Raw genomic sequence first — 24,162 nt, 5'->3', positions numbered from 1 at the left:
GAAGGATGGGCAGATGTGGTCTCCCTGGGTATCATTTTATGACTCAAGGCTCTGAGGGACACTTCTTTAAATGCATCTGTAGCTTCATTGGTCTTTCACTGGCAGAGAGGCATATGTATCTTTCAGAGAAACATCCTTGGACACGATGCTTTAACTTCTCTCACCCCTTTCCCCAAGCCTGCTTCAGCTCTGTGCATTGCAGGAGTGAGAGAGAGACTTAATCACACCAGCACAATCCCATTATCAGTTGAGAGCTGCCCTGGGATTTGCAGGATTCCTAAATAGAAACTGGCAAGTACACAGACATAACACTGAGAGCAAACACAGATCGCGTGTTTGTGTAAAACAGCCCATCCTTGACACACCAAGGTCATTTCCAAGTAGATGGCTCTAGGTCAGCACTATCCAGAAAGTTTTCTGAAGCAATAAAATCTGTAATCTACACGTCCGACACAGCAGTCACTAGCCACACCTGGTATTGAGCACTTGACATGCGCCCACTGGGATTGAGGAAATCAATCATATTTCATTTAATTTCAAATAATTTAAATGCAAATAGCCGCATGTGCCTCTGGTATTGCATAGGTCAACTCTAGATAGTTCGGTTTATAAAATGTTCATACCTCTTGTAAAATAAAAACTAGCCAGGGGACCTTCCTGGTAGTTCATGGCTGAGACTCCATATTCCCAATGCAGGGGACTTGGGTTTCCTTCCCATTCAGGGAACCAGATCCCCCATGCTGCAATTGAGACTGAACACAGCCAAATAAATAATTTTTAAAAATAAATAAATAAACTAGCCAAGGATCCCTTTGAGAAAACTTACTCATGGAATAAGCTACTGTTAGAACTTGTTTACTCATAATATAGGAAAAGTTCCCAGAATCTAATGAATGAAAAAATATTATAGACTGATTCACCAAGCATGTAGCAAGTTGGAGAGATTTCTGTGGAGATCATTTGGCATCATTCTCCAGAGTTTAAAACTTAAAGTTCAATTGTATTCTACATGCACCACCCCCCAACTCCTAAAATAACCACAAGAATATAATTCTTATAGCAGGCAGAAGGCAAATATACATTATACCTCAATATACTATCTTTCTCAGTATTGATCTATTTGATGTCAGTGTTTACTTAATGCCTACAGAATGCTAGATTCTGTAAAGGTTACAAAAGGCATAAAAGACATAGTATTTGCCTTGTCCCAGGATCCAAATTCTGTAGCAATTTAAGGAAAGCAAACCATGAAGTGAAAAATACGGAATTCACTCATCAAACAGCTCTGCTTGAAGGGTCTCCTGAACGCTCTGGTCTTTCTTCTTTCTCATTCAGGGATGGCGGTGGGAAACAGAATCATGTTTACAGGAAGTAAAGAAGTCTTGATAATAAACAAGAGTCTCATTTTTAAGCAGTTGTATTGACAATTAATGTTTCTCATTTAAAAACATTTAATGTTTCTCATTAAAAGGACTCTAAGGAAAGTGATATAGCAATATTCATGGCTTTCTGAAATTTTTCACTATTAATTTCACCCTTCAAGAACATAGGTGACCAATTCCCTCATATTACAGACACAGTCTTATAAGAGGTATTTTTTTCAGGATTCTCTAAGTAGTGGTGATAGTCAAACTATTTGACAGCCTGAAAGACTGAAGGCAGGATGAGAAGGGGATGACAAGATGAGATGGTTGGATGGTATCACCGACTCAATGGACATGAGTTTGAGCAAGTTCCAGGAGTTGGTGATGGACAGGGAAGCAAGGCAGTGCTACAGTCGATGGGGTCGCGGTCACACATGACTGAGCAACCGAACTGAACTGAACTGAACTGAAAGCAGGAAAGCCACCCAATCAGAATGGACAGGGTAGATGAGCCAACCAACCAGAATGGTTAGTCTAGGTACACCAACAAATCAGAATGCATAGTGTATGGGAACCACCCAGTCAGAAAGGAGATTGTATGTACATCAACCAATCAGAATGGATAATATATATGCGAACCAGCCAATCAGAACAGGTACAGAGCAGAACGCAGTCCCATGTTGTGCCAGCAAATCTCGCTTGAGTTAGTCATCGATTCATAGAAGAGGGTCCAGGGTAGGGGCTGAATGTAATTTAAGATTTTAAAAAAGTATTTTATATCATGATAGTATATAGATACACATCATTTTATTATGCTTTGCTTTATCGTGCTTCATAGATATTGCATTTACAAACTGAAGGTTTGTGACACCCAGCAGAAGTCTATCAGTGCCATTTTTCCAGCAGCCTTTGCTCACTTCCTGTCTCTGTGTCACAGTCTGGTAATTCTCACAGTATTTCAAACTTTCATTATTATTATACTTGCTGTGGTTGTGGATGTAAAATGTTGCCTGCCATATCAGCAAACAAAGGATGCTGTGGCCATCAAGCCATCAGCCACTGCAGTCTGCCCTGAAGGTGAGCCCTGAGAGGACTCAGGACAGGAAAGGACAAGATCCTGGCTCCAGACAGCTGAGATGCACAGAAAAGGAATGATTTCAACACTGAATTGCTTAACTTGAGTTGTCTGGTTTTCTTTAATTAACAGTCAATCTTTTGATGACTATCTGGTCGTTGTTGCAAAAACTCCTACATATCCTGTCTCCTCCCTTACCTCTTGGGAGTAGTCCCCTGGAGCTCACTAGGAGGCTGCCTTCCAGGCTTGATGTCTTTAGAAAATTTGCCAAATAAAAAAATTCTCAGTTTTTAGGTTGGGCTGTTTTTTTCAATCGATAACCTGTGATCAGTGATTTATGATGTGACGCTTGCAGAAAGTTTGCAACTCACTTACCACTCAGATGATGGCAAGCATTTTTTAGCCAGAAAATATTTTTTAATTAAGATGTGTGCATTGTTCTTTTAGATATAACACAAAGGCGCATTAATAGACTACAATATATGTAAATATAGCTTTCACATGCTCTGGGAATCCAAAAAAAAAAAAATTGGGTGACTTGCTCTACTGCTGTGGTCTAGAACCAAAACGACAACATTTCTGAGGTCTGCCTGTACAGACATCTTTGTGAATGGATTAGCACACAGGAGTGTATCATAAGAAACATCATCATCACAATGAATTTGTGTCTTTTACCAGGTAACTCTAAGGAATTTACTAAAATCCTAACACTTCTGAAAAGTCAAATTCTATCTTGACAATAGCATGGTTGGGCCTGGAGGGCGCAGAAAGAAAGAAAGAAAGTGAAGTCGCTCAGTGTGTCCGACTCTTTGCAACCCCGTGGGGGGCTCAGGGCAGTTACTAATTGCTAGCCATCACGGTAATCTGCACCAACCAGTGCAGAGCTCAGTCAAATCATAGTCCAACCTCTGTGTTAAATATGAAGAGACGGGTTGTCAGCAAAATACACTGAGAATCTCTACATGAAAAATGAAAAAAGAATTTTTAATAGAGGTCTCTTGTTTCTTGGAAAATGCTTGATTCTTAAACGCTATGATTGTTTAAACCATTTAAATAGTAAAGAGTTAAGAAGAACAATAAAAGGTTTTTTGGTGTCTTCCCTTTTATTTGTGAAAGAACGTGTTGCCCATATCGAGTTTTTTCATGGCTGCAGATACATGCCCCAAACAGCAAAATCCACATCTAACTCATCTGAGGACATGAGAACAAGATTGATAAGGGAGCAAATAAAAATGAATGTATTCATATCAATACCCAATAATAAGATAATTCTCAAGGTGCACTTCTGCTTTAGAATGTAATATTATTTATAACGTACAACTTATGATTTTTCTGGGCAATTTCAGTCATCTGATGGATCCTAATGTTTAATCCTCTTTTTTTTCCACAGATAATATGCAATAATACCCACATAGTAAACATATATAAATATTATCTTCAAGAGACTGTAGATAATAAAGACCTCTTAAACATCACAATGGGATGTAGACATATCTGCCATTTGCTGGGTTAGCAAGCAGGAGTGTTGAGTGATGAGAAGCATTATCATAATGAATGTGCAGCTTTTACTTAGTAACTATGGAATTCGCTGAAATCTTGAAATATTATAAAAGTCAAATTCCACTTTAGAAGCTGGGAAAATGGATTCCTTCTCTCAAAATATCCATTCTGATGATGACAACATTGCTTCTTCCAGGTCGTGCTGCAGAGTGGGAGCCCAGCATTAGAATGACAGCAGTGATTACATCACAGTAAGCAATGATGACGTCATGAGCAATGCGATGTAGGTCCTCAGTCAGCAGCCATGTGAAGCCAAAGGGATGTCTGTACTATACCAAAGTCACATTCCTGACCTTCTTAGGACTGGCCACGTTAAAGGAAACCTGTGGGTGATTTGCTGGGCCCAGCTGGCGGTGATCAGACTCCTGAAGACAAAGAAAAAAAGGATGAATTCAGTTGCTTGAGATCACCATAAAAGGCACATTTGAGAAGAAAGCTCCACTCATCAGCAAAGATAAAATGAGGGTACAGAGAGGAATACAAATGTTAGCATGTGTCCTTTCTTTATGATTTGCAGCACAACACTCCAGACATTTCCCAAATTCAGGGCCTAAAGAGAGATCCAATTCAAAGAATCTAGAATGTGTATGAAGGCAAATTACAGCAAAAACTCACAATTTTGTTTTTTAATATTCCTAATTTTCACCATTATGTGAAAATATAGAATATTTTCAACCTTCTTTAAATAACACACTCCTTCCTAAAGGAAAGGAGCAAAAGTGATGAACTGACTCCATGTAGATCACCCATCTATCTCCTCAGACAGTTTTCCTGGCTCTTATATTCCCCTTCTGGAATGCACTCCCAAGCAGACCACTCACTCCTCCAAGGGGCCAATGCCTGTGGAAGAGTAATTCCCTGTTAAAATACATGCAGTCTATCTGGAGAAAAACATGATCTGAAAGGACACATGCACCCCAATGTTTATTGCAGCACTGTTTACAAAAGTCAGGACATGGAAGCGAACTAAATGTCCATCAGCAGAAGAATGGATAAAGAAGAAGGTACATAATACAATGGAATATTCCTCAGCCATTGAAAAGAATGAAATAATGCCATTTGCAGCAACATGGATGGACCTCGAGACTGTCATACTGAGTTAAGTAAGTCAGACAGAGAAGGAGAAATATCATATGACATTCCTTATATGTGGAATCTAAAAGAAATGATACAAATGAACTTACAAAACAGAAGCAGACTCACAGACTTAGAGAACAAACTTATGGTTGAAGAGGAAAAGATAGGGGGAAGGGATAGCTAGGGCGTCTGGGATGGGCATGTACACACTGCTATATTTAAAATGGATAACCAAAAAGGACCTACTGTATAGCACAGGGAACTCTGCTCAATGTTATGTGGCAGACTGGATGGGAGGCTGGGTTGGGGGAGAGTGGATACATGTATATGTATGGCTGAGTCCCTTCCCTGTTCGCCTGAAACTATCACTGCATTGTTAATTGTCTACGCAGGTGGCGCTAGTGGTAAAGAACCCGCTTGCCGATGCAGGAGACGTGAGAGATGCAGGTTCAATCCCTGGACCCAGAGGATCCCACGGAGAAGGAAGGGCATGGTAACCCACTCCAGTATTCTTGCCCAGAGAATTCCATGAACAGAGGAGCCTAGTAGGCTACAGTCCATAGGGTTGCAAAGAGTCGGACACGACTGAAGTGACCTAGCACACATGCATACCCCAATGCAAAATAAAAAGGTTTTACAAAATAAAATAAAAAATAAATTACATGCAGTGTATTTTCCTGCCCATCCTGAAGATGCTGGCTCAGACTGCAAGGCCCTGGAGCTGCATTTAACATCTTAAATAATGTAACTGGCCACCATGAATAATTAACGTCACAATGGAACTGCAGCGAATCTTGGGGAGGGCACCACTCTGACTCCTGGTCTTAATTCATTGACCCCCGGTCACACAAGGAGAACCTTGTGGCTGACGGGGCTACATCATGCCACAAGGATCGTGCTTCTGTTGTGATGATGCCTGGGGTTTTGCTGTTGTTTGCCTTTTCCCCATGACATGGTTGCACCAACCAATGTTGTTTTCTAAATTTATCAAGAGTTTCTTTCTGTTGGTCTCACTACGGGAGAGACAAGCAGGGAAGACATAACCCAGGTTTCGAATTATTCATAAGCTCATCCCCCAAAACTAACGGACTTGGAAGGAAAGACACAGAATTGCCTGAAATAACCAGAAAAAAATGGACTGCCAGTGAGTCAAGGAGAGGAAAAGGAGGATTGTTTTAAATATTCATCATGATGCGAAATATTTGCAAACCCCATGGTTTTGTATCAAAATAAAAGAAGCTTTCCTTTCTCATTGACTGCAATTTTCAGGAAGAAATTTCTGACTTTATCAGTTTTGTGCTAATGAATTAATGGACAGTGACACCTACATTAACTGTACCTCACCAACAGAAATTCTTGTCTGGAAAATAACATCAGTGTTATATGTCTTAACTGGAGATGCAACCAGAATAGAAATAATCAGGAAGAAAAGCGTCATGTTTTGATAAATGCAAATTTTGAAAATCAGTCCCGTTTTTACCTTCTGAGTCTTCCTAAAATTCAGTGCATGATCTGGGATTTCTACAGCCTAAAATCCTCTTTTATTCATTCATATTGAAAGCTTTGTGCCTTCGGACCCACATAAAACTCGGGAGATTTAAAATGTGTTCCCCAACTATGATGCTCATAGTTGTGGAGTACTTCAATGTCAGGCCACTTCCATGTGACCCTCCTCACCGCCCTCAACAAGCATCTTGAATCCTCTGGGCCCTGCAGCAAGCTCCCTGCAGTGGGATCGTGAACATGGGTTTCAAATGCACAGATGTAAGTGAAGCTCCGAAACTCAGGGATGATGTCCCCTTAGGAACGATGCAATGCATGTCTGTTATGTTTTCACGCTGAGCCACAAATGAATTTTCCTCAAAGCAGACTGCCCAGGAGCACAGTAAAAATGTCCATTCTTCAGCCATATCTCCCAGAGCTTCTGGCCCAGAACGTCTGGAAGAGACTCGGGAGGGAGCATTTTAACAAGTGCGTCTCTGTCCTGAGGACCGCTGCTCAGTCTGCTGGTACCCAGACTAACATGTTTCTAGGTGCCAGCTTCATCTCCACGCTCAGCGAGCATTCTTCGGGACCCAGAATACAGGGGAAACACCCCCCATTTCTTCCAGTTGTGACAGTAATAAGGACTTTCTCTCTCAGCCCCTCGTAAAGAGTCCCACGTTCGGGAGGACTCAGCAGGGCAGTGGGCTGAGAGGTGGGGATGAGCATGGGAGGTGCTCCAGGAGGCTAGAGGGGGGCACTTCCCTTGATTTAAAAGCCTGCGACTCCCATTGGACCTGACCTACACCAGCCATGGCCTCTGGTAGCTCCAGACCACAGTGGATGGCCTTACGTGGAGGCAACCTCCAGCCCACAGCCTGTCCCCAGTGACCCTGCCCCAGAGCTGAGCCCTCACCCCTTCTGAAGTCCTCAAGGACTGTCAGCACTGAAAGGACCAGAGACACCCAGGGATCTGAAAAAAGGGGTTCCCCACGACAACTATGGTGACCTTCCCATGGCAGTGCGGGCCTCCAATGTTCTGGACCTTAACAGGGAAGGTGTCGAAGGAGCGAGAGTTATAAGGGGCTGGTGCCACAGCAAATAGGGTTTTACCCCTTCCTGGACAAAGGAGCCTGACAGGCTGTAGTCCATGGGGTCTCAAAGAGTGGGACATGACTGAGCGACTGACACTCACTGACTCAAAGTATAAAGAGGGTTTCCCTGGTGGCTCAGACCGTAAAGAATCTGCCTGCAATGTGGGAGACCCGGGTTCAATCCCTGGCTTGGTAAGACTCCATGGAGAAGGAAATGACCTACTCCAGTATTCTTGCCTGGAGAATTCCATGGACAGAGGAACCTGGAATCAGTTCACAGGGTCGCAAAGAGTTGGACACGACTGAGTGACTAACACGCACACACAAAGTATTAAGGAGCCAGGCTCCCGTTCCAGTAACTGCTGAGCGTAAGTTGTAATTAAAATTATGCCTGGTGATACACAATGAGGACACAGCATGTGGATGCTCTCAGCAGCCTGGGGATGTAGATACAGATGGTAGAACTCTGGGTGGGACTGAAGGGAGGATGAGAGTAACTCCCCAAACTGCCTGCTCCTCGGCACCTGTGCTCAACTCTGAGCAGGTGTGGTCACAGACCCCAGGGCCTCCTCTCCTTGTAGAGGGGTCCACATGACACCAGCAAGGGTGCTGCTGCTTCTGTTTAGTCGCTCAGTCATCTCAGCTCTTTTGCAACCCCATGAACTGCAGCCCGCCAGGCTCCTCTGTCCATGGGATTCTCCAGGCAAGAGTACTGGAGGCTGTTGCCATTTCCTTCTCTAGGGGATCTTCCCGATCCAGGGATGGAACCTTCATCTCCCGCTCTAGCAGGCAGATTCTTTACTGCTGAGCCACCTGGGAATCGCATGGTGTGCAGGTAGCATCAGTCCTGGACAGTGGTCCAGTAAATCCCAGCCCAGTGCGGTTATTATGAATGTCTTGGGCAAATCGTAAGTATTGCCCAGGGTGAAATGACAAAGTAGCCAAGTCGATCTTTGGCAACATGCCACTCTCCCCACCTACAAGGCCATTTCTGTCTTAGGCAATAACCCTTCAATCCAGCCACCTGTCAGAAACCCCTCCACTGGCTCTAAAATGCAGAGATGCCCAGGCTGCCCCACCACTAGCTGGACTGAGCCAGGAGATCCACGGTGGGGGGGACCAGGAACCTGGGTACCCCAAAGGCCACACCGATGACTTCCCTATGCACTGCACCCAGAGCCCTTCAGGCTCCCCATTCCCTGGATCACTTGAACAAGACAGTCTTGAAGAAACCCTGAGGGACCAAAATTATAAAGGAGCAAGATGGCCATTTGACCTGGAATCATGCAGCTGTCTTGAAGGCCCCGAAACAAAACATTGCATACTCATCTACTCCGGTCAAATAGTATTTTTGTCCTGATTGCATTGTGGTGAGCAGTCTATAAGCACTCAAGCTCCTGGTGTCACTTTACTCGTGACAGCATAATGCTGGGTGTTGAGGACATTCTCCAGTAGAGGGAATTAGTGTTTAATGAGCATCCAGAATGCCGTGCCAGACTGCACGGAGTCCACGGCCTCCCACTACCTAAGACCTCCTGAAGATGTGGAGGGTAAGTAAGACATCAGCTGAGATGAGAAGGCGGAGTGGGGAGAACACACACAGGTGGACTCATGAGATGCTGGACTAGTCAAAGGCAAGATGGCCCTGCTCTGAGACCCGCTGACCCAGGGCAGGAGCCTTAGCTGCTCTTGCATACACACCCTGTCTCCATCCACAGGACGGGCATCTGACCCAACCAGCTCTGTGGTGAGGAGCCCGGGCCACACTTTTGCTGCAGGCTGACTCACAACCCGAGATCTCTCCGTTTAACTCACAGGCTGCCCAGGACCTGAGTCTAGCTCAGATTTTCTGTAAAATTGTGTCATCTGTAGTCAACCACTCTGAAGTCTAACCAGCCAGCTCTTGGGCAGGAATCTCACTGGGCACCTGCTCTGGGCCCCTGAGGTGGGTGGTGACACCCCCACAGCTGCACAGACAGCAGAGTGAACAAACTGAGGCCCAGGGAGGCCCAGGGAGAGGAGGGCAGGACAAAAGGACAAGGGACGGGGGTCTGACCCTCAGCTGCCTGTCCTGGGTCTTCCAGGGAGCAGGGGTCACTGCGCAGGGACAAAAGCCACAAGGAAAGAAATCACAATGTACTGTCCTTGCTCTGTGGCCTAAGAAGTTCTGAGGAGGGTCCCCACCACCGACAGAGTGGGACACGCGGCCACACAGACCAGCTGCAGGCCTGGCTGTGGCAAGTTCTAAAGGAACCTCTCACTAAGGGTGGCCTGGACCTGCTCCTACAAGCTGTGGCTTGACCACCTGGAGGGTCTCCAGGGGCCAGATGACCACTTGCAGGACTGTGTCCTCTTTGGAACAAGGACATGGGAGGGAACTACTGAAAGCCCAGCCCTTTCCTCTATGGACCATCTTCTTCCTGCCCTCCTCCTTTTTTTCTTAAATTGGAGTATAAGAATGTTGTGTTAGTTTCAGGTGTCCAGCAAAGTGATTCATCTATACGTATATTTTTTCAGATTCTTTTCATAGATTATTTTACCCTTATAGGTTATTACAAAATATTGAATATAGTTCCTTGTGTTCTACAGAAGGTCCTTGTTGGTTATCTATCTAGACTGATGTGTATCCGTTAATCCCAAACTCCTAACTTATCCTTCCTCTCACTTTCCCCTTTTGTAACCATAACTGCGTTTTCTATGTCTGCAAGTCTGTTTTGTAAATGAGTCGATCTGTATCACCTTGTAGATTCCACATAGTTGCCATATCATATGATATTTGTCTGTTCCCTCCCTCCTATAGGGCTTCTGTGGTGGCCCAGTTGTAAAGAACTGCCTGCAAAGCAGGAGACCAGAGTTTGATCCCTGGGTCAGGGAGTTCCCCTGGAGAAGGGAACAGCTACCACTCCAATATTATTGCCTGGAAACTGCCATGGACAGAGGAGCCTGATGGGCTACAGTCCATGGGGTCGCAAAGAGTCTGAGACGACTGAGTGACTAACACAATTCTTCCCTCCTTTAAGGGCCTCACAGGAAGCATAATCCACGGTACACCTCACATCCAGGTTTCCCAAATGGGCAATGAGGACACAGTGCCTGGACCCACACCTGCAAGGCACCTTTTGCTTAAGGATCAAAGATGGACCTTTTCAGAAATGTGCTTGTCCTAAGTTCCCTCACTTAGAAAAATCCAGCTATTTAAAAACCCTTTGTCAGTTTCTAGCTCAGGCAAAAATAGTTCATCTTCCTTGCATCCTCTTTGATTCTTAAGAAACCTGGTGCTCTGGCTGAGGTGCCCTGCTTGCCTAGAAACCTTACAAACACTTCAGGAAGCACAGGGCGTGTTACCAGCCCCCAGGGCCCAGCACCTCAATGGCCACTGTTCTTTTTCCACCAATAGATTATCTAACTTATTACATGTTTAAGAAGAAGAAACATCCTAAATTTCTCTCCCTATATATTTTTTTCATCAATAGATTTTTCATCGAAGTACCATTAACTTACAATGTTACACGTGCACAGCAAGGTGATTCAATTATCCATATACACATATATTATTTTTCAGGTTATTTTCCATTGTAGGTTATTATAAGATATTGACTATGGTTCCCTGTGCTATACAGTAAATCTTTGTTGCTTGCTGTGCATCTTTTTTTTTTAATTGGAATCTAGCATTTCATTCATACTAAGTCAAACAAGTGGAGTCAAACATGTCATAAATTTTTTAGTTAGGCAAAAATTCATGTTTTCTAAGATATATGTTATACATACTATTTATATATGTATGAAAAAGCTTTTCTACTGTGCTTGAGAAAGAACATCAAAAAAAAAAAAAAGAGATGGAGAAATTGGAAAACAAACTAAATGAAATGTCTCCCTGTATATTTTCAAAGCAACACTTTGAACTGAGTGTCCGCTCAGAGCTCCGAACGCCATCCTCCTGTATACAAGCACAACTGTAGTCCCTCTTTTTCCTCATTTATATCAGGGACATAGGACATGACCCACTTCTGTATCTCCTCCCCCTTGCCCCGTCCTCCATCCCAGACCTGAGCCCTGTGACTTCTCTGGTGGAAAGACACAAGCCACGTAACCGCAGAAAGGCCACTGAAGTAATGACTGGCTTAAATGTGTCCTTGGGGTGACCATGCTTGACACCGAGGGAGAGCCCCTTCATCAGCACGCAGTGCCCATTCAGGTCCGGTCGTGGGGTCTTGACAGGAAACGCCCATCGCAGCCTGGCAATTGCTCCCTTTCACCCACCACCTCGTAAGTCAAGAGACACTGGCCCTTCAAAGGGGGAACTATTACATCGCTACAGCCAAAAGATACATGTGCCCACAGGAGCAGCTTGATGGGAAGAGTTTAACCTCTCTATTCTCTGCCACCCAGCCTGAGGCAGTAGCGCGAACTCATACCATGAGCTCACAATTTGTCACGCAGGTCCATCTGCTTCTGTGCCTTGAACCCCTCATACATCTTCCTGCCTGGCCACCTTGGTTGCTGCTAACAGCATCATTTAGCTCCTCTCGATAGGTGGCTGAGCATCCATCAAGGTCCCCTTCCCTGCACAAGCCTGGGAGGCACATGTCCCTGGCAAGATGTACGTATGGAGCTGGGTCTCAACTGCAGGGAGGCATATTACAGCCGGCAGCCAGCTGGAAGCTGAAGTGAACATCAATGCCAGGAGAGAAGGGTGGGTCTTCGAAGGCACGCACTCAGCAGTAGCGCCTCAGGCAGGTACCAACTCTGAGGCCAAACAGAGATAAGGCTATGTGATCCACAAGCTGTCAGAGCCCCAAGCTGCGTGTCTGGCTTTCCCAAAATCTAGCAGAGGAGAACACCCACTGGGGACACTCGGGCAGAATCGCATCTAAGTGCTTCTCCTTTGAAGATGCACAAATTAGAAAATGGTCCTGGTTATACACACATTTGTATTTTGTTTGTTGTTTGAAGTAATTTTTACTAGGCTATAGTTGCTTTACAATGCTGTGTTAATTGCTGTTGTACAGCAAAGTGAAGCAGCCATCCATATACCTATGCATCTGTACTCAGTTGCTCAGTCATGTCTGACCCTTTGCATCCCCATCGACTGTAATTTCCCAAGCTCGAATACTGCAGTGGGTAGCCATTCCCTTCTCCTGGGGATCTTTTCAACTCAGGGATAGAACCCATATATCCTGTGTCTCCTGCATTGGCAGGCAGATTCTTTACCACTGAGCCAGCTGAGAAGCCCCCGTATACATACATCCCCTCTTTTGGGGATTTCCTTCCCATTTAGGGCACCACAGAGCACCGAGTAGAGCCCCCTCAGCTGCACAGTAGGTTGTCATTAGTTGTCTGTTCTACACATCGTATCAATAGAATATACATATTAATCCAGATTCAGAGAACAACCTATGGACACCAAGGAGGGAAGAGGGGGTGGGATGAATTGGGAGATTGGGATTGACATATACACATTTGTTTAATATGATTTTTGGATATAAAGAACCATATATTCTGTATATGAACTCTAATTCATTCGAACGATAACCAATGTTGACTCGGTGTCAGAAAATGATGAACTGTGTCTCCACGTCTCCTCATGGATGGTTTCCTTTATGTTAATGTCCCTTGGAAGAGTAGTGCCCATCAAAAGTTGCCTAGCAACCAGAAATACCTGCAATCAATTGTGCTCTGCCCTCACTGTTTACAATAGCTGAGACACAGCTGCAACCTAGATGTCCATTGGCAGACGAATGGATAAGGAAGTTATGGTACATATACACAATGGAGTATTACTCAGCTATAAAAAGGAACACGTTTGAGTCAGTTCTAATGAGGTGGATGAAATTGGAGCACATTATACAGGATGAAGTAAGTCAGAAAGAAAAACACGCATACCATATATCAATGCATATATATGGAGTTTAGAAAGATGGAAACAACGATCCTATATGCAAGGTAGCAAAGGAGAACAGACTTTTGGACTCTGTGGGGGAAGGTGAGGGTGGGATGATTTGAGAGAACAGTATTGAAACATGTATATTACTATATGTAAAACAGATGACCAGTGCAAGTTCAATGCATGAAGCAGGGCACCCAAAGCCAGTGCTCTGGGACAACCCAGAGGGATGGGGTGGGGAGGGAGGTAGGAGGGAGCTCAGGATCGGGGGGACACGTGTTCTGGTGGCTGATTCAGTTGATGTATGCCAAAGCCATCACAATATTATAAAGAAATTACCCTTCAGTTAAAATAAATATTTTTTAAAAAACATATGAGAAAAAATAAAAGTTTTTTAAAAATCATGCTCTTCCTGGTGCCCCAGGCTCACACATCTGTCTGCACATCCCACATCTCTGTGTGGACGTCTATCAGACTCCTCAATATTACCAGTCAACAATTACACTTCTGGTCTTTTCCCAAAAAACCTGCTCCACAGCGAGAGATACTATGTGTTCTGGCCCCGTTCCCCAACACTGTCCCATTGACTCAGAGGTGGGCAAATGCCACGTTTGTCCATCATGAACATAACATAATCGCCTGCCATGAGGCAAGGGTGTTTAACGGCAAAAAAAAAAAAAAAAGTCCAAAAGGGGGAGAAGGTCTGAATCACCTGATGAGGTTGCCTACTGCTGCATTGCTCTGGAACACCAGCTTCAGAGGACTTGGCATGGAGGGAAGCCGGCTCTGCAACAGAAAGAAGATGTTTTTAGAGTCAGAAGTGACCCAAACCCCACTGCCTATTCTAACAACTCTGACGCATAAAGAAATACTTTTATGTAGTGCCCCTGGCATCAATCATTCCTAACCACAAACGGCTTTTTTAAAGTTTGCTTGATGGGACATACTTTTAGAGATTTATCTTTCAAATGAAATAAAAATATAGCAAAAGGACTCAAAATCGATTCCTTTCTTGAGAGGTTAGTCTCATTCAGAAACAAGACAAATCCATACGTTTAACAGCTGATGGAGGGAAATAGACACAGTGGGAAAAGAGGGCCAGAGAGATTCAGTTTGGGCCACAGTTTTGGTCAAGCGTCTTGATTTATCACTCTAAATACTAATGAATAAATATTCTATCACAGGAAACTTTGCACGAGACTATGATGGGATTATTCAAGGAAATTGTCCATGCTTGGTGATATTCCTTTGAATCTGAAGTATACAGTTTGGAATGTACAGAGGAGGGAGGCACAAAAGAATGGAAAGGAAAGGGCTACCAAGAATAGAGTCCCAGTCTCAGTGGAGAAAACAGTTTTGAGCATCTCTGCAAGAATCGATGAACCAAAAATCTTCCTGTGGAACTTGTTTTGCTGGCAAATTGTTAGGGCCAGCCCCCAACTTCTAAGGGTTAATTTGTACAGTCTCTCTCTCAACTGCTTTGAAAAGGATCTTGGTTCAGATCCTGCCTCTGTCCTTCACTGGTGACAGTGGCTTTAAAGACAACCCATTATGACTATCGAATTGAAAAGGCAAGATTTCTTGCTGAGTTTCAGATTTAACTGAAGTTTTGGGGAAGTTACCCCAATGTATTAAAATGCCTCCTCACACACTTTAAGGCAGAATAATTTAAAAAAAAAAAACATTGAAAAAATTATTTTTAAAAACAAATTTTTACCTCAATTTCTTTTAGCTTTAGATAAACAGGTAGATTTTTACTGTTACTGTCTCCTAGAATATTTCTAGTTCTGGAATGACTTCTAAAAATTACACCCCAAATAATGACCGCCAACAGCTAAGCAGATGTCTTCAGAACTGGTGTTCGGTGGGTCTCCTCCGACACTCTCCCTTTCAAATCTCACTGCTATCCAAACCCAGCCACTCACGTGTGGTCCTTGGCTCATCTGAACGGTAGCCATAGTTTTCATTTGCACTTTTCAACTTTGTCCCAACAGTGTCTTTGCTTGTCTTCACAGTCGCAGATTTCCTAGAATTAGACCATTTGAAAAAGCCAGTGTTCATGGATGTTCGGGTCTCACTGTCCACCCAGTGCATTCACACACAAAGAACTTAACACAAGGCTGAAGTTCAGGCCCTGGCTCCTGGAGGGTGACCAGCATCAGGATGGACTTTCATACCCACCAGGATGGCTATGTAGACTCCTGTATGCTCACACAGTCCCCTTATGGGACGAAATGGAACTTTATCATGACAGGTCCATGGACTCCAGCCCCCTCTCAGAAACCAGTGACTAAATAAAGCAGGGTTGGCTAGCTATGACCCAAGACCAAATCTGGGCCCCAATCTGCTTCTATAAATAGAGTTTTATTGGAACTCGTCTGCTTCCATATTGCCTGTGGCTGCTTTCCTATTAGAGCAACAGAGTTGAGTAGCTGTGACAGAAAGCATGTGGCCCACAAAACCAAAGAGATTTACTATCTGGCCCTTCAGAGAAAAAGTCTGCCTCTGAAATAAAGCAAAAATTGGTACCGCTTCCCAGGGGAAGGAAGTTTGGCAGTAGATATCCAAAGATTTTAAAATATTTATGCTTTACCACTATGAATTGACTATCAAGCAAGGGAAACAAGCAAGGGTATGGGCAAATATTTACCTGAAAGGATGTTCATTCATAAGCTAATGATGATTACATACAACTTCCTTCACCACATGTACCCAGAAGAGATTTTAAATTGTAGCATTACATGTATTAAAATTGTCTAATAAGATACTGAAAACTAGATATGGTTTTAACACTCCCAACAAAACCATCACTGCCTAGAAATCCCTCCCTTGACTGCATTTATAATTATGTAAATATTGCAGACATTTAAACTGATTATTATAAGTCCTTGACGTAGTTACCTTAAAAATGTTTGCAGCTATATTTGGACAGCTGTGAGAAGGGCAGGAATGTTTCCATCCCTCCCTCTGGGGTGGTGAGCACTGAACACTCCTAACCTGTCTGCCTAGTCAGTTTCATTGCCTTAAGCAACCCAGCTGGTCTCGCTGTCTCCACTGCCCTGGAAGTTCCAGTAAGACCTCTGCCTGATTCTTAAAATGGTCCTTAGATCCCTAGCCATGACTTAAAGCAGGAGGGTACCAGTCACGGTACAGAGTGTCCTCTTGTGGGAAGAGTGGCAATTACCAGACACCAAGTAAAAATCTACTCTACTTTCCTAAGTGAGCAAGTCAAACATAGGCAGTAGGAACCCACCTATTTTATTCTACAGTTAATATCGCCCTATGAATTGGTGATGGGCATACATGTTTTTCAGAGTTACCCACTTTAGTGCCTTATTTTGAGTAATACAGTCCTAAAATCCCACAGCTGTGTGTGTTGGTTGATTTTCATTTGTTTTTATTTTCAGAAAATTGACGTGATCTCAGACTTACCTTATTTCACTTTGATAACTAGATTCTGCAAAAAAAAAAGAAAGAAATGGAACAAAATTACATTAGCAAAATCAGGGTAGTTATTCTTAAAATAAAATCACATTAATTTTTATAGGCCCCTGATTTTAAACACTCACATTACTGAGTGTTTGTGATCCAACAGGTTCCCTAACAGTGAACTACCAAATGACTTCAAACCTAAGGAAAGTAGAATTCACTGTTCACTATCATAAATAGAAGTATTTATGATACCTGGGTACCTGAAATAGAGTAGGGGCCCAGTATGTACTTAGTACTGAATCTGATTCCTGAGGTTACAGACTGCATTAGTTCACCGTGAGGACTCTGTGCTCCCCGTCCCTGCTGTCAATCATTCAGTGCTTACCTGTCCAGACATCGTGCCAGTGCTATGCAAGGTGTTATTTCATTTAGTCGTTACAACAATCCAAGAGGTAAGTGTTAGCATTATCATATTTTTAACAAACTAGATACTATTGCACAAGGGTAACTATGTTTTTAACAGATAAGGAATTATATTGCTTAAGCATTATAGGTCTTCATTCTAAAATACATTTTCAGTCAATATGTACCAATAGTATCCATTCATACAGTTCTGCCCACCCCTCAAAAGCTCTTGTTAAATTGCTAGTGTTTTTAGTCAATGGATTCTTGGGGTGGAAGGAATCTGGCATTTCAAATGGGGAGTAACACAGGCCCCCACAGTAGCCCCAGCCCATCTGGCTCTAAAACCAGTGTGCTTTGCATCTTCATCTTCCTGTCTAGTGCCCCTATCCATCTTGCTTTATCAAGATCCAAAAAATATTCATTTTCCTTATTTTTGGATAATGTTCTCACTTCTTTTCAGTTCTAACAACGTTATTGATTGACACCTCAAATTGAACCTCAGAAACAATCTTATTTGAGTTGAAAGGAAGAGATTGGTCTCCCTGTGGTGACAGAGGATGCTGTTATGTTCCAGCCAGGTTCAGTCTGAAGGAGAGGGACACCTGGTCCCACTGCTCTAGAAGCATGGATTTCCAAAGCCTCCAGGCCATGCTGAGTGGGATCCCCAGCCATCCTCAGTCAGTCCCCAGAAACCAGGAACAGCACTGAGAATTCTTCAGGCACCAAAAAAGCAGAGCACCAGAAAAAAATTTTTCTGTTTTTATTTACTTATTTTTTTGGCCACACCATGCGGCATGCAAGATCTTAGTTCCCCAACCAGGGATTGAACCTGTGCCACCTGCACTGGGAGCACGGAGTCTTAACCACTGGACCACCAGGGAAGTTTCTTGAAAATACTTTTTAAAATCCTTGAATTTTAACAGTTTAAAGCATGGAAATAATTACCATGTGGAAGCACTTTGCTGGATCCCCTACATTTATGTCAAAGTGAAGTGTAGCATCCACTGTGAATCAGCTTTTCAGAGATAGACAAAAGATAAACTCTAGGACAGATCATGTAAACTTTTATTATGTTAATTTACTTAATTCTCCTAACCAGTCTCTGGGCTTCCATGGTGGTTCAGTGGTAAAGAATCCACCCGTAAAGCAAGAGACATGACTTCGATCCCTGGGTTGGGAAGATCCTCTGGAGGAGGAAATGGCAACTTACTCCAGTATTTTTGTCTGGGAAATCCCACGGACAGAGGAGCCCGGTGGGCTACAGTCCATGAGGTCACAAAGAGTCAGACGTGACTTAGCAACAACAACAACAGCAACAACCAATCTCTAGGATAGGACTTATCCTCATTTTGTAAATGAGGAAACTAAGAATCAGAGGATCTCTGGGTGCACAACCCATGTGGACCAGACCTTCTTCTTAGGCTGGTGTGGAGCAGACAAAAGCCTAGGAGATACAGAAGTCCAAATAACCAGAACGTTCTTCAACCATACCACAATAGCTAATGTCAAAAACAATAATCTGAAGGCAACAAGCAATCCTAGTCTGTTTTGAATTAAAATTTAAGTTATCCATAATTTTCATTAAAATTCATTAATAATGCATCTGTGACATACAGGATAACTCCCAAGGAAAAACAAATTTCCATCAAATATGGGTTAACAAGGGTTCATTACTTTTCATTTCTGTCTCCTAGAGAATAAAAGTATGTTGCTGTTTAGTTGCTAAGTCCACCTCTTTTGTAGCCCCATAGACTGTAGCCTGCCAAGCTCCTCTGTCCATGGAATTCTCCAGGCAAGAGTCCTGGAGTGGGTTGCCATTTCTTTCTCCAGGGGATCTTCTGAACCCAGGGATCGAACCCGTGTCTCCTGCATTGGCAGGTGACTGGGCCACCGCAGAAGTCTGAATAGAGGTATAGCACAGAGGTAATTCTCCAAGGACAAACTAAACCCATACAGGAGCTAAGTCTAGGCAAGTAGCCCAGTTAAGGTAGGACAATGCATGTCACGTGAAATATCTCACTAAGAGAGCTAGTCCAAGTGAAAGAGATAGATAACATGGTGCCTGGCAGACATGCAGAAAGTGCTCATCGAGTCACACAGCGCTAGTAAAATTAAAAGCACAGTTAAACTGACACGTAGCCAAACAGCAAAACTCTGCCTACATTTGAATCAGTTCTAATGAGGTGGATGAAACTGGAGCCTATTATACAGAGTGAAGTAAGCCAGAAAGAAAAACACCAATACAGTATACTAATGCATATACATGGAATTTAGAAAGACAGTAACGATAACCTTGTATGTGAGAGAACAAAAGAGACACAGATGTATAGAACAGTCTTTTGGACTCTGTGGGAGAGGGAAAGGGTGGGATGATTTGGGAGAATGGCATTGAAACATGTATAATATCACATATGAAATGAATCGCCAGTCCAGGTTCGATGCACGATACAGGATGCTTGGGACTGGTGCACTAGGATGACCCAGAGGGATGGTACGGGGAGGGAGATGGGAGGGGGGTTCAGGATGGGGAACATGTGGACACCCATGGCAGATTCATGTTGATGTATGGCAAAATCAATACAAATAATTAGCTTCCAATTAAAACAAATAAATTTAAATTTAAAAAAATTTTAAATATTCAAATAGGAGTAGATGGAGGTTTTAGGAAAGAAAGATAGACAAAGATGGACACACACTCAACACTTGGGTAGTCCTGAGTGGTACCTTGAAGTACCTTTTGGGTAGTCCTGAGTCCATACAACAAAGTGCCTGTGGTTTCCAAAACCATGAACTAACTCCCACCCTAAAATTGATTAACTCACCCCGAGGTTGAGCCTGCCCTCAAACAAGGCCACTGCCTTCACGTATCTTGGAGTATCTCAAAAGACTTCATTTAGAAGATGTGTACTTATTTTTATTAATTTTATTTGTACTATTTTTGTTAACAGAAGACCATGTTTTTCTTTCTACCACTGCATCGATATTCACCTAGAAAAGGAGAGTCAGAATCCTACAAAATAGAGAATAATCTTTTGATGTGCTCAGATAGGTGGATAATATTTTAGAAAGAAAAAACAGCATAGAATCTGAATGACACATCAAAATAGCCTTATATCCTTGCAAATAATGAAGTAGAAAATGGAAACCCACTCCAGTCTTCTTGCCTGGAAAATTCCATGGGCGTGGGGGCCTGGCAGGCTGCAGTCCATGGGGTCTCAAAGAGTCCGACATGACTGAGCACACACGCCTTGCAAATAAACACACAACCATCTCTTAACCTTCTCAGGGTGTGAAGATCTGTCTTCCTTGAGGGGTGGGCTCAGGCTTCCTTCCATGAGAAAGTCCTTTCCTTCTCTACTAATTTCACGCATTTCCTTTCAAGGACTCTAAAAGCCAATGTATCTTTTGAAAGAGCAGATGAGCTGATGAGCTAATGTACTACAAATCCTTGTACCAAAAATTTAAAAACACATACAAATCTATGTGAACAAAAGGAAGTTACCTTCTTTCTCTGTCCTGGAGACACAGCAGCAGAACATTATAATCAGAACAATGATCAGGATCAAAAGCAATGACAATGACACAGCAAGTAGAACTATGGCCCAGGTAGGCAATGAGGCACCTGGTTTATCAATACTGTCTATAAGGCAGAAAGGAGAAAAAGATATATTTTAGTGATGCTTGCCATCGTCAAGGGTACGTAATCACTGAATCTGCCACACTGTAAATTAGAATACAATTTCCGACAATGTTGTAACTATTGGATCTGCTATAGCCAGATGTCAAAAGCTAAGTTCCCTTCAGTGTGATTTAAATATTCAATGTTCTACAGTTTCTTCCATTACTGTCTCATCCATTTATTGCTACCAATAAATACCTGCCTAGTAACACAGTCCAAACATTCTCTGGTCAACGCCTCTAACATTCCTGAGAGGTGGATAAGCTAGGCTGTGCCACTCCCTAAGGTTGGAACAGTGGTTTCCATGCTCTGATATCACTTACTTACTCAAGAAATGCTTATTGACCAGATATATGCCCAGGAGTAGGGTTGCTGGATCAAAACCCTAATTTGAACAGAAACACACACAGCCCTTTGTTCACAGCAGCACTATCCACAATAGCTAAGACTGGAAGAAAGCTAGATGTCCATCGACAGATGAATGGGTAAAGAAGATATGGTGCACAATGGAATACTAGTCAACCACAAAAAAGAGCGAAATGATGCCACTGGCGGCAGCATGGGTGGACTGAGAGATTATCACAGGAAGTGAAGTAAGTCAGAGAGAGAAAGGCAAATATCGTATGACATCACTCATATGTGAAATCCAAACTACAGCACAACTGAACATATTTACAAAATGGAAACAGACTGACAGCTTCAAGCACAAACTTACAGTTACCAAACAGGAGAGGGGGTGGAGGAGGGATGAATTAGGAGTTTGGGAATAGTGGATACAGACTATCACACATAGAATGAACAGACAATAGGATTTACTATATAGTACAGGGAAATATATTCAAAATGCCCTGTGATAAACATATACCACCTGACGTGAAGAGCTGACTCACTGGAAAAGACCCTGATGCTGGGAAAGACTGAAGGCAGGAGGAGAAGGGGATGACAGAAGATGAGATGGTTGGATGGCATCACCGACTCAATGGACGTGAGTTTGAGCAAGCTCTGGGAGTTGGTGGTGGACAGGGAAGCCTGGCGTGCTGCAGTCCATGGATCACAACTAGTCGGACACGACTGAGCGACTGAACTGAACTGACTTGTTCAGTGTTTCAAGTCTGCCTCATCACCAATTTATTTTCAGGAATGGAAACAGCCGAAAAACTCTTGGAGTTGGTGTTATCTTATTTACGTTAATGTATCCAGCAGTACTATAACATTGTAAAGGTGTTTCCCCCCAGAAAGTAATGACAATGATGATGTGATTTCCAAGTTGACTTCATGCCAAAGACATGTTCCTTAGAAAGAGTTTTGATGTACGCAACTTTAAATAGGGTTCTGAAACCATAATCATGCAAAATACATTGTACTAATTAAGCAAGCCAGAAGTAGTAAGAAAATTTATAATTATTCTAGAAATGTCTAGACAATTTTAAAAAGCGCAATCAAAATGAAAAGGAGAGCTGGGGAGAGAAAGAAAGAGAGAAGAAAAGCCATTTTGATTTTTCATGGCCATGTCTTAGTGGGCACTTTGCAATACATGTGATATGGTTGTCTAAATTGAAATTTAATCTAATTTAAATTACATACAATTATATACAATTACATACTCAGCACCAGTCATACCAGCACGTTTCAAGGGCTCAGTTGCCCCAAATAAAGAACCTCACCTTCATCAGGGAGAGTCCAATGGGATCATACCACCTTCCCAATCTTTCCCTGATGGCTAATAAATGCATGAAAAAATGTTCAACATTGCTCATTATTACAGAAATGCAAATCAAAGCTACAATGAGGTATCACTTCACATTGGTCAAAATGGTCAGCATTAAAAAATCTACAAACAATAAGTGCTAGAGAGGGTGTGGAAAAAAAGGGAACCCTCTTGCACTGTTGGTGGGAATGTAAATTGATCAGCCATTATGGAGAACAGTATGGAGATTCCTTTAAAAACTAGGAATAAAACTACCATATGACCCAACAATCCCACTTCTGGGCATATACCCTGAGAAAACCATAATTGAAAAAGACACATGTACCCCAATATTCATTGCAGCACTATTTACAATAGCTAGAACATGGAAGCAACCTAGATATCCATCGACAGATGAATGGATAAAGCAGCTGTGGTACATACATACAATGGAATATTACTCAGCCATAAAAAGGAACACTTCTGGGTCAGCTCTATGAGGTGAGTGAACCTATAGTCTATTACAGAAGTAAGTCAGAGAGAGAAAAACAAATATCATATACTAGCACATAAATATGGAATCTAGAAAGATGGCACTGATTAATCTATTTGCAGGGCAGCTTCCCTGGTGGCTCAGATGGTAAAGCATCTGTCTGCAATGCGGGAGACCTGGGTTCAATTCCTGGGTCGGGAAGGTCCCCTGGAGAAGGAAATGGCAATCCACTCCAGCACTCTTGCCTGGAAAATCCAGTGGACTCTAGCCTGGAAGAGCCTGATAGGCTACAGTCCATGGGGTTGCAAAGAGTCCGACATGACTGAGCACCTTCACTCAATGGAGATGAGAACAGGTAGAGAACAGATTTATGGACATAGTGGGGGAAGGAGAGGGTGGGCCAAATTGAAAGAGTAGCATGGAAACAAACTTTTAAAAAATTACCATATGTAAAATAGATAGTGGGTGGGAATTTGCTGTATGACACAGGGAGCTCAAACCCCATGCTCTATAACACCTAGAGGGGTGGGACATGATGGGAAGTGGGAAGGAGGTTCGAAAGGGAGGAGACATATGTATACCTATGACCAATTCATGTTGATATATGGCAGAAACCAACACAATATTGTAAAGCAATTACTCTCTAATTAAACATCAATTTAAAAACAATTTTATAACAACATGTTTAGGTTGATCTGTTTAAATGCGAATTGCTATTCAAGAAAGTCTGTCACTCAACTCTGGGTGCTTGGATAGCATCTCATTGTAAATGTGTGCTATTTTATTATATATCAGTCATTAGAAAAATATTAAAACAACAGACTTTCTATGAAGAAAAATAGGATTTGCTTGTAAATCAATGGTCTTCCCACACTTTGGAACCAGAGATTATAGCTGAAAAATGTCTCTTGGATTTTCTTACTTAGCTTT

At 42.8% G+C, this 24,162-nt stretch overlaps 1 protein-coding gene across 2 annotated transcripts in view; it reads right to left on the bottom strand.

Moving 5' to 3' along the window:
• Positions 2,150–24,162, bottom strand: part of IGSF5 (immunoglobulin superfamily member 5) — a 56,162-nt gene continuing 34,149 nt past the window's right edge. Inside the window, exons 5-9 of one of the 2 annotated variants that reach the window (XM_005675625.3) lie at positions 20,876–21,013; positions 16,969–16,993; positions 15,462–15,562; positions 14,249–14,322; positions 2,150–4,364 (exon numbers count right to left, since the gene is read on the bottom strand). In XM_005675625.3, the coding sequence (XP_005675682.2) occupies positions 4,269–4,364; positions 14,249–14,322; positions 15,462–15,562; positions 16,969–16,993; positions 20,876–21,013 (434 nt within the window). In that variant the 3' untranslated portion in view covers positions 2,150–4,268. The remainder of the gene's footprint in view (positions 4,365–14,248; positions 14,323–15,461; positions 15,563–16,968; positions 16,994–20,875; positions 21,014–24,162) is intronic. The other variant, XM_005675626.3, reaches the window with a different exon arrangement.

Source organism: Capra hircus, chromosome 1, assembly GCF_001704415.2.
Source record: "Capra hircus breed San Clemente chromosome 1, ASM170441v1, whole genome shotgun sequence".
NCBI classification, from domain to species: domain Eukaryota; kingdom Metazoa; phylum Chordata; class Mammalia; order Artiodactyla; family Bovidae; genus Capra; species Capra hircus.
Note: the sequence above shows the minus strand (reverse complement) of the source record. Positions and strands in the feature narration are given on the sequence as shown.